The sequence below is a fragment of the Myotis yumanensis genome, unplaced genomic scaffold, assembly GCF_028538775.1.
Source record: "Myotis yumanensis isolate MYYU_CA2020_CCGP unplaced genomic scaffold, mMyoYum1.0.hap1 SCAF_3, whole genome shotgun sequence".
NCBI lineage: Eukaryota > Metazoa > Chordata > Mammalia > Chiroptera > Vespertilionidae > Myotis > Myotis yumanensis.
The window spans coordinates 116,614,119-116,624,964 of NW_027223754.1; the positions used below are offsets into that span (position 1 = coordinate 116,614,119).

A 10,846-nucleotide genomic window follows, 5' to 3' on the forward strand; every position below is an offset into this window, starting at 1 on the left:
TATCCAGTTCGGCCAGTGTTCCGGGGAACAGTAATTAATGAACCAGGTCCAGGACACACTTACGAAGGAGACCCCTTTGGAATGGGGATGCAATGTGGTCGAGGGCAATTCTAGAATAGGCGACCCTGCATCTTGCTGCTTTAAGCTTTGCCCTCCTATCCTGGGCACCCCAAACGCTGCTGTGAATCCTGGGTACCACCCTAAGCAATTCTTTTGACCAGGAATGTAGGTAGCAGTTTAGGGAAAGGCGGGGAGAAGTGGCCTCTGGAGACTGGGACTCTCCAGGGAGACCTCAGGAATGAAATAGGTCACGCGGCTCCCAGGCTGCGCTCCCTCGCCCCCGCCCGCCCGGTGCGTGCAAGCCTGGGACGCCAGCGGGAGTGGGATGCGGGCGGCGGGCAGGGAGGATGAGGGTGCATTTCTCGACCTTCAGCTTCTCTCCCTCCCTGAGGCGGTGCGGGGCTCTCGCTGCATGGGGTACGCGCCTCCTGCCCGTGGGGTCGCGCGCCGGCATCCCGGGCTCCAGGGTGCGGGAGCGCGCAGTGCGGGCGCGGGGCCGGGCGCACGCGCGTGCGGGGCGCATTTGAGCCCGGCCGGCGGGCGGGTGGGAGGCCGGGCGCGCGAGCCCAGCTGCCCGCTCACCTGGCGCCGGCTGCTCACCTGGCGCCGAGCGCGCCCCCGGCCTCCCGCCCCTCCCACGGCCGCCGCCCCTCGCCGCCGCCGGCCACCTGCGACCGGATCCGCCGCTCGCCGAAGACGCACCGCAGGAGCCCCCTCGGCCTGCGCGCGCCAAGGTGACCCCCCGGACGACCCTCGCCCCCGCGGGCCGCGGGCCCAGCGCCCTCTCGGTCCCCGTCGCGTCCGCCGCCCGTCCCTGCCGCTAGGGGAGTGGCTGCAGAGTCTGAGCATCAGTCGGCCGGTCTGTCTGTCTGCCTGTCTCCACACCTCCAGTGCACTCACCGGCCTTTTGTGCACGTGGGGGAAGCCCGGACCCCTCTTTGTTCTGGCTGGGGGTGTGGGTGAGTGTGTGCACGCGCGCCGGGGATATATTTTAGAGGGTGGGAGCTCCATGGAATCGGACGACTTATAAATTCCATCGGGATGACCCAGGCTCTGGACTGTGGCTGCGGCCGGCGTGCGGTGCTCCAGCGGCCAGATGGCAAGTAGCTGCGCGTTCTGGGCTGCGGGAGAGGATGGAGTGTGTCTCCCGCACTTCAGCACACAGACCGCGCCGCCCCTGGGGGCCTGCCTCACTGGCAGCCGTGTTTTGAGGTCCTTTCCTGTGCTTTCCCCAGTGCCACACGGCATTTTTCATAGTGAGTTTTAAATCACGGAGACTTTGGCTTTTGTTTTATTTCATAACAGTTTGTCATTCACGAAGCTTGTGGCATCTGCTAGTGGTGTTTGAAGAGGGGCTGGCTGTCTTTTTGTGTAGTTCTGCATGTTCTTGGACTGTCCCCCTGCTGTGCCTGTCCATTAAAAGACTGTCTTTTTGTTGAAGAGGACGGGGGTTAAAATGACCGGAGACCCGCAGGCCAATCTCAGCGGCTTGCTCCGGGGTTACTTAGATGCGGGTGCTCCTGTGGAGAACGTCTCTGCTGCCGTCTCCTCCCAGGTTCCCGCTGTGGAGCCGGAGCCAGAGCTCGTGGTGAACCCGTGGGACATTGTCTTGTGTACCTCAGGAACTCTCATCTCCTGTGAAAATGCCATCGTGGTCCTTATCATCTTCCACAACCCCAGCCTCCGAGCGCCCATGTTCCTGCTGATCGGCAGCCTGGCTCTGGCAGACCTGCTGGCCGGCGTCGGACTCATCATCAATTTTGTGTTTGCCTACCTGCTTCAGTCGGAAGCCACCAGGCTGGTCACCATTGGCCTCATTGTCGCCTCTTTCTCTGCCTCTGTCTGCAGCTTGCTGGCCATCACCGTGGACCGCTATCTCTCCCTGTATTATGCTCTGACATACCATTCGGAGAGGACAGTCACGTTTACCTATGTCATGCTTATCATGCTCTGGGGGACCTCCATCTGCCTGGGACTGCTGCCCATCCTGGGCTGGAACTGCCTCCGGGACGAGTCCACCTGCAGTGTGGTCAGACCTCTCACCAAGAACAACACGGCCATCCTCTCCATCTCCTTCCTCTTCATGTTCGCGCTCATGCTTCAGCTCTACATCCAGATCTGCAAGATCGTCATGAGGCACGCCCACCAGATAGCCCTGCAGCACCACTTCCTGGCCACCTCGCACTATGTGACCACCCGGAAAGGGGTCTCCACCCTGGCCATCATCCTGGGGACCTTTGCTGCTTGCTGGATGCCTTTTACCCTCTATTCCTTGATAGCTGATTACACCTATCCCTCCATCTACACCTACGCCACCCTCCTGCCTGCCACCTACAATTCCATCATCAACCCTGTCATATATGCGTTCAGAAACCAAGAGATCCAGAAAGCCCTCTGCCTCATCTGCTGCGGCTGCATCCCATCCAGCCTCTCCCAGAGAACGCGGTCCCCCAGCGACGTGTAGCAGCCTTCCAATGACAGGATGCTGCTCACCCAATGCTGCATCTACCAAGCACTTCCACTGCCTGGCGGACCGGTCCAGATGCTTTCCTTAGATTCTGTATGCGGGATTCTCTTTGGAGCCACAGAAACACTTAGCATTCGTGAAACTTTCATTCAGATCAGTTAAGTGATTGGAGTGAAAATAATGTTACCTGTGTTTTCACACTTTAAAAAAAATTGTTGAGGTCTTTGCTCAACGTTTTGTTGTTGTTTAGGAGTGGGGGATTTGTTTTATATTTTATTTGGAGGCAGGGTTTTTGCTTTATATTTTGTTTGGAAGGTTGATGGTGGGTCAAAAAGGAAGGGATTTGACAAGGCCATGATGTTCTAGAAAGTAAACTGGTTCCAGAATTTTTACCTGGACTTTAAAATAAAATGGAGTTATTGAGGAAAATGAAGTTACTCTTTCCAGACTTTTTTTTTTTTATATGTCAAGGTAGATTTTCAATACTACATGTATCTAACAGAATACAGTCTCTTTCATGCCAGTGAAAATATTTTACATGCTTTTGCTTGGAAGAAACCTGATTTTGTAAACATGAACTCAATAATAAGTTACCAGCACCGAAACTGTGAACCCGTTCTTATTCATCCTTTCTTTACTTTCAGCAGTTACTGTTGACAAGAATTACTCTGGTATTTCTATGAATGTTGTAACTCTTTCTGCATGGTTGCCTGTATTACCTGGACCACTATTTTCAAATGTTGTCATGTAAATCCAGAATCAAATGCGTCATTTTTCAACAAAGGTTTTTAATATGTCCTTTAAAAGTGAATTATGACATTTGTTTTTATTTACATAGGAAGTTGGATTCACCCTTGTAGTTTCTCAAGCTACAGTCTTATTGTTTTTAGGAAACAAAAAGAAAAAATTAATAACATCTCTTGAAAGTAGATTAAATATATTTCAGTATATTCTGAAATATAAATCAATGTAAAGCTATCATATAATATGAAAAACATCACTTTTTCCTATCTTCGTCTAAGAATGAATTAAGTTATTCTTGATTGAGACAAATAGAATTAAATATTGTAGACCACATATTTCTGGTTTCTATTATCAATGGTGTAAAATGCATTTGAAACAGGTGGTCTCCTTTTTTAATTATTATTTTTTGTGTGTGTACATAGCACCCATATCTGATAGTGACATATCATTAAGTTCACCAGTGGCTATTCATGAAAAGTTAAGTTTCAAATTCTTTTTCTTCTTTTCACCAAAAAAACAACTTAAATGCAATAAAAACTGTATTGCCTGTTTTCAGAGAGCAAGAATTTCACGAGAAAATTACACAGAAGAACTAATTTTAAACATATTATAAAATCATTGTGTCTGAGCATCATTTCTGTTAGCACAGACAGATGTTTTGGGACACCTTCCCTCCAAGGGCAGTGAACTTACAGCTGTGTCTACACAACCAGATGGCGATAAGACCAGTGTAAGAGCCCCTGGGGAATCATTAGCCTCATTGGTTTGTCCCCATGTTCTGCCCATGGTCTCAGGACCCTCTGGCTAACTGCATACTGATGCCATCTCTCCAGAGCCCCTTCTCGTGTAGCACAAGTTGGAATAAATCTGCTACTCAGACTTGTGTCTCCTCCCTTAGGTTACTTGTGGAAGCAGGAGGAAAGTTGAAATATTTCAGAAATGGAGAAGGATATTTCAATGCATATTACCTTACAATCTAATCAAGCTGATGCCTTTAAAATTTTTTCTTCAACATGTGATTGAGTTGGTAGATTGAACATGATGAGTCTGTTTTTAATCACTTCAAGTCAGTAGCATCTCCAGGCCAGAAAGAATTAAGGTAAGTTGGTTTGGCCATGGGCTGGGAAATATCCAGAAGGAGGTTTGAAAGCAATCAGTGATGTTTTTGTAGTAATGGTGGGTCTCTCTCGCCTTGGCTGGTTAGCTCAGTTGTTCAGAGCATTGTCCCAATACCCTAAGGTTGTGGGTTCGATCCCTGGTCAGGGCACATACAAGAATCAATAATCAATGAATACATAAATAAGTGGAACAACAAATCTATGTTTCTCTCCCTCTCTCTCTCTCTCTCTCTCTCTCTCTCTCTCTCTCTCCCCCCCCCCCTTTCTGTCTCTAAAATCATTTTTTTAAAGGTGGGTTTCTCATAGTTAGAATTATCATGATAATAACATGTGCCTTGTTTTACCACATTTTGTGTCAGTCCCCATGCTGGGTGATTTACCTGCTGTTACTGTATTCACAAAACCACACTATTATAGGCAGGACAACTAAGGCTCAGCGAGGCTAAGAAATGTGCCTGAGGTCCCAGCTTCAAGGGTAGAGCCAGGATGTGATGCAGGTTTTCCAGCATCTATACCTGCCTCCTTTTGCGCACTGCTGCCTTGCTCCCTCGCTGTGAGGGCAGAGGGAAATCATTTATAACATGTTACTGTTACTACCTTTTAGTTCTACAATTAACACATAAAGCTTCTTGTTTAAAATTACATGTGATGTGGTCCTACATGGAATAGGTCTGTTCTTAGCATCCTCTTCTTCTAAGTATTTCCCCCTCTGTAGACAAGAGTGCAATATTTTAGTGTGAAGCAGTGAAGGCCCTCTTACTATACAGTGATTTTTCCTTCATTTATTATTGTAAACTTTATATCATACGTGTACATCAGTATGTAATGGTCTGATACATACTAGTTAAGTGGTTACTTTTTACCCCTATTTTTAAAATCCTTACAGGGGATATGTTTTATTGATGTTTAGAGAGGAAGGGAGAGAGGAAGAGAGAGAGAGAGAGAAACATTGATGTGAGAACACCAATTGACTGCCTCCCATATGCTCCCCACCAGGGAATCAAACCCAAAACCTTTTTGGTGTACAGGACGATGCTCTAACCAACTGAGCCACCTGGCCATAGCACCTCTGTTTTTAAAACATCTTATTTCAGCAAAGATTTTTCAATTCAACTATAACATGTTTTTACTGTTTACATTAAATTGTGAAAGTTTTTGGAAGTCTATATGGTTTCCTATAAAATTTCTTAGTTTCTGTGGGGTTAATTGTTCAATGTGCACAGGTATTGATATATATATATGTAGTTGTTTAGATATGTGTGTATATATCTATATAGATATACTAGAGGCCCAGTGCACGAAAATTCATGCACTGAAGGGAAGGGTTCCTCAGCCTGGTCTGCGCCCTCTCATCATCTGGGAGCCCTCAGGGGATGTCCTAATGATGGCTTAGGCCTGCTTTTCATGGAGAGCAGGCCTAAGCTGCAGTCTGGCCTCCCTCTGTGGGAGGTGACCGGGCAGCCGATCAGGGGGCAGCGCTGGCTGCCGCCGCCCCCCCACCCCCATCACCGTCCCCTCCTTCTTCCCACTGGCACAAGCCTAGGCTGGCCTGGAGCCTCCTGCTCACAGGCCCCTCCCCCCGCCGCCCCCCCCCCCCCCCCCGCCCCAGTAGTTCAGCTGTTCAGTCGATTTGCATATTACACTTTTATTATATAGGGTAGCTTCAATAACATTAACTTTGCAACAAGACTAAATATATCATGTAAAACAGTCATATGTCCAGAAGTCCTGAGATAGCAGGTACGTTTTTACTCCATGTGTTTAAATATTTTAACTATCAAGGTATTTCTGTTATGTCCAGTAGAAATAGTTATCCTTGGACAACTAATTCAGTTACCATACCTGAATCCTTAGTCAAAGCTAATTATCCAGGTTGTGACTGTCCACGGTTTGGTTTCCTTTTATCCCTCTAAGTCTATTTCTTGGTATCAGTCAAGTATGTTTCTTCGTGGTAAAGGGAGCTGTCTCCCTGGGACCTGGAGGCAGAGTGGGCGGAGGGGAGGCAGAGCGAGCGCCTCCTTCCCTGGAAGCCCAAAGCGAAGAGCAGTTCAGGAGGGAGAATTCCTCGATTGACTTGGGGAGCATGAATGGTCTCAGAGTCCCCGGAATTTAAAGCAGGATTAAACAAGTTCAAATGAGTTAAGAAATAAAGATGTTTAGTGCCAATAAAATGTTTTGGAGACTTCTTAAACTGTTTTTTCTTAAAGAAATGCTCATCCATTATTAAAATGATGATTGACTTATTTCATGGTAATATATATTATATAAAATTAAGTTAACTTTCCATTTCAAATTTAAAAGACATTAAATAAATGCCATATCAAATTTAAATTACATATTAAATAAACGGTGCTATTTTAAGCAATGCTTATGTTCTCACTTTGCTTATATGCCTGGTGTAATAAAGAAACAGAATGCCTTCTTGGCCCCTTTAAACTTTTTAATGAATAGTGGGTGGTTTTGATATCTAATTAGAAACTTCAAATCTGGTTAGAACTTTTATAATCAAGAGTAGTCTATATACTTCAAGGAAGTAAAAACAGGAAAAAATATTGGTGATTTTGACTAGGGATCCTCGAATTTTTAGTATTTAAAGGGCATACAAATCTAAGAATCTTATTAAAATGCAGATTCTGTTTCTATAATAGTCTGGAGCATCGCTGCATTTCTAACAAGCTCCCAGGATGCTGGTGTTGGAAATGCACTCAGTCTTAGGCAGCACTCTGATAAGTTATTGCAAAGATAACTGTCACAGCTTCAGCATTCTAAGTCTACATCTATATCTATCTATATATCTATAAACACTTTGAAATGTCTGTTTTAAAAGTGTTTATTCTTGTCAGAGGTGAATACATAGATAACTAGTCTGCATTCAATGGATATGAACTTTGAACTTTTCCTAGAATTTCTAGTATCTAGTAGAGATCTATAAATATATTTATTCTACGCGTACGTCCTCACTTTTAAAATCCTAATTACCATTATCTTAAGGCAGTTCTCTCAGAAATGATGTGTGTGTGTGTGTGTGTGTGTGTGTGTTTCCATATGCCTGTGTGAGTACAGCTAGTAATAAAGGTTCACCTCCATTTTTTCAAAAAAGAAATATTTTCTCTGTGATGTATTTCTGTTATTTCCAGTAGAAACTCAGCTAAAACCTAAGGGAAAATTGGTTTGTATTTGGAGGGCTGCAAGTGCTTGCATGAATTTATCTTGAGATAATTGAGATGAAAAATTTTGTTCTCTGTGTTCTAAAATTCAACTGAACTCACCCTAAAGCAACCTTTTCCTAGCCAGGTGCATCAGAGAAATTTTAAAATATCTCGCCTTGGTTTTGACATTTATCTGTAACCTTTTGTGATTTTTTTCAGCATCAAAAATAGGATTAATAGCCGAACCGGTTTGGCTCAGTGGATAGAGCATCGGCCTGCGGAATGAAGGGTCCCAGGTTCGATTCCGGTCAAGGGCATGTACCTTGGTTGCGGGCACATCCCCAGTGGGGAGTGTGCAGGAGGCAGCTGATCGATATTTCTCTCTCATCGATGTTTCTAGCTCTCTATCCCTCTCCCTTCCTCTCTGTAAAAAATCAATAAAATATTTTTTAAAAATAGGATTAATAATAGTAGTTACAATAGTCATTACATCCACTGTGCTTCTTTGCTTCCCAAAGAGGTGAAAGCATTTTTTAATCCAATAGATTAAATTTCAAATCTTCCAATAGATTTAACTTCACCTATATTAAAGTACATAGGTGAAGTGACTTTAATATGTAGCTTAAATATCTCCATAGTATAAAACATACAGAAGAAATTAAAGAAATCTAGGACATTTTTAATCATAAAAATTCAAATAGTTACATCAAGGACCTGTGAGCAAACGTTCAGCTGAAAATAAGTTTGGAGCAGGAATGAAAACATTTCCTAGGGCCCGGATCTCCCTGGTAGGTGACTATCTGAATATTTCTAAAGGTAAAAGAATATCTTACTGACATTTTCCCAAAGGCTGGGGTTTGTGTTTCTCACCAGACAGCATGGGGTTCTTGTTTGTTTTGGTGAAAACACAAACCCTTCACACCAGGAGGGAGAATGGCCTGTCTTTCATAGACATCGTGGCTACTTGCTAAAACCGAAAGGAAAGTTGGTTCTGATCCAACTATAAACTTACTTCTTCCAGGACCCTTTGGAACTATGAGCAGATGTATTCTTGGAAATTATAAAACCTAACAATTGGATGAAAACTTCAAGAGTGGAATTTCTTATATTGAATCTAAATCAGAATATCTTTGAAACTATAGTACTACACTTCCCCTCAAAGCTTAGCAGTGTGTTAATATCCCTAATCTCAGTTTTTCTTATTACACTCTAATTCTGTTTATTTTGGCCCAGACCATGGAGATACAGAGAACACTCTAGTCACAGTCAACATTTATATATTGGAAATATTGATTAAATAATATGGTTTTCTTTTTTTCAAATAAAATTATCCCAATTACGTGTCATTTTTCTGATTTATTTTAGTTCATATCCTTTTTTTAAATTGTTTTATGGCTTAAAGTATCACAAAGAGTATTACATATGTCTCCTTTTTTTCCTGCCCTTGACAATTCCCTGGCCTCCCTTACCCCCCAATGTCTTATGTCCATTGGTTATGCTTATATGCATGCATACAAGTCCTTCGGTTGATCTCTTACCCTCCCCTCCTGCCCCCCAACCCTCCCCGGCCTTCCTGCTGTAGTTTGACAGTCTGTTTGAGGCTGCTCTGCCTCTGTATCTATTTTTGTTCATAAGTTTATAATGGTCTTTATTATCCATAAATGAGTGAGATCATGTGGTATTTTTCCTTCATTGACTGGCTTATTTCACTTAGCATAATGCTCTCCAGTTCTGTCCATGCTGTTGCAAATGGTAAGAATTCCTTCTTTTTTACAGCAGCATAGTATTCCATTGTGTAGATGTACCACAGTTTTCTAATCCAGTCATCTACTGATGGGCACTTAGGCTGTTTCCAAATCTTAGCTATGGTGAATTGTGCTGCTATGAACATAGGGATGCATATATCCTTTCTGATTGGTGTTTCTGTTTTCTTGGGATATATTCCTAGAAGTGGGATCATGGGGTCAAATGGGAGTTCCATTTTTAGTTTTTTGAGTAAACTCCATACTGTCTTCCATAGTGGCTGCACCAGTCTGCATTCCCACCAGCAGTGCACGAGGGTTCCTTTTTCTCCACATCCTCTCCAGCACTTGTCGTTTGTTGATTTGTTGATGATAGCCATTCTGACAGGTGTGAGATGGTACCTCATTGTTGTTTTGTTTTGCATTTCTCAGATGATTAGTGACTTTGAGCACGTTTTCATATGTCTCTTGGCTTTCTGAATGTCCTCTTTTGAAAAGTGTCTATTTAGGTCCTTTGTCCATATCCTTTTGAGGTTATTTCCTCATTCATCAAGCTTGATTGAACTTCTGCTTCCATTGGGACCAGACCACAACTTTTCCCATATCATCTACCATTTTTCTGCAACAAATTGGGATACACTAGCCTGCTAAATGTAGCGCTACCCTGAGCAGAATGACTGATGTGCTCTGCCTCTGCTTGCCAGGTAGAGTGAGCCTTGAGTGTGGGCCCCACCAGCAGCAGCAGCTCCTGGGAACAAGTTAAAATGCAGTCTCAGGCCTCGCCCAGAAGGTGACTCAGAAGGTGTGAGGCCCCACAACCCATGCCATGTAGCCCTGCCTGAACCCTGACGTGGCAGTAACATAATTAACAGCACTGATATCTCCGAGTAACTGGGACCTATCGGGCTTTCCCGCTGCCTCTGCCAGGCAGGCCTCATGCTGTCCTCTGCTGGGTGACCGGTTTGTGGTGCTGCCCTGCACTGAGAGCTGTTGCTGTTTTTGAGGTTATTTCCTCATTCATCAAGTGCGATTGAACTTCTGCTTCCATTGGGACCAGACCACGACTTACACGGTGGGTGACAGTGAGATGACACCTGACGTGGCCGATGACAGTTTAATTGATATAAAGACAACTCGGTGAAAGGGGAAACGTTAATCAGGCCTCTCAACATGGGAGGTGATGCTCCTTTTCCTCTTTATGACCTATCTGTGAACCTTCGAGAATATGCCACAGTTGGGTCAGCCATCCAGCCATGTCTATCCACACTCACCATCTCCTGTGATTTGTACACACACATGCACACGTGTGTGTGTGTGCATAATACAGTCACACTCATGTACATATTGTCCCTTCATTCTCAATACCCAGATCTGAAGTCTTCAGTGAGGAAGTCCGGAGAACTAGGCCCTCACTGGCGGGGGGTCGAGTGTCTGACCTTCAGGCTCGTTCCGTGGAGTCCCACAGCAAGGCGAGCGAGTCGGCAGGACAAAAACATGCGATTCCCTACTGAGCACGTTTCCTAGGACGCAGGTTGGGTGACATCTCACCCATCCTTACACTAGCTC

The 10,846-nt window shown here is 44.7% G+C and overlaps 1 protein-coding gene across 1 annotated transcript; it reads left to right on the forward strand.

Moving 5' to 3' along the window:
* The first annotated feature begins 619 nt into the window (after positions 1 to 619).
* GPR12 (G protein-coupled receptor 12) lies at positions 620 to 5,981 on the forward strand. The gene has a single exon (XM_070409434.1). The coding sequence runs from the start codon at positions 1,517 to 1,519 to the stop codon at positions 2,522 to 2,524; it is 1,008 nt and encodes a 335-aa protein (XP_070265535.1). The 5' UTR covers positions 620 to 1,516; the 3' UTR covers positions 2,525 to 5,981.
* Positions 5,982 to 10,846: the final 4,865 nt, after the last annotated feature.

Excerpts from the sequence above, each read along its gene's own strand:
- GPR12 (XM_070409434.1), top strand. The coding sequence starts at position 1,517 with ATGACCGGAGACCCGCAGGCCAATCTCAGCGGCTTGCTCCGGGGTTAC.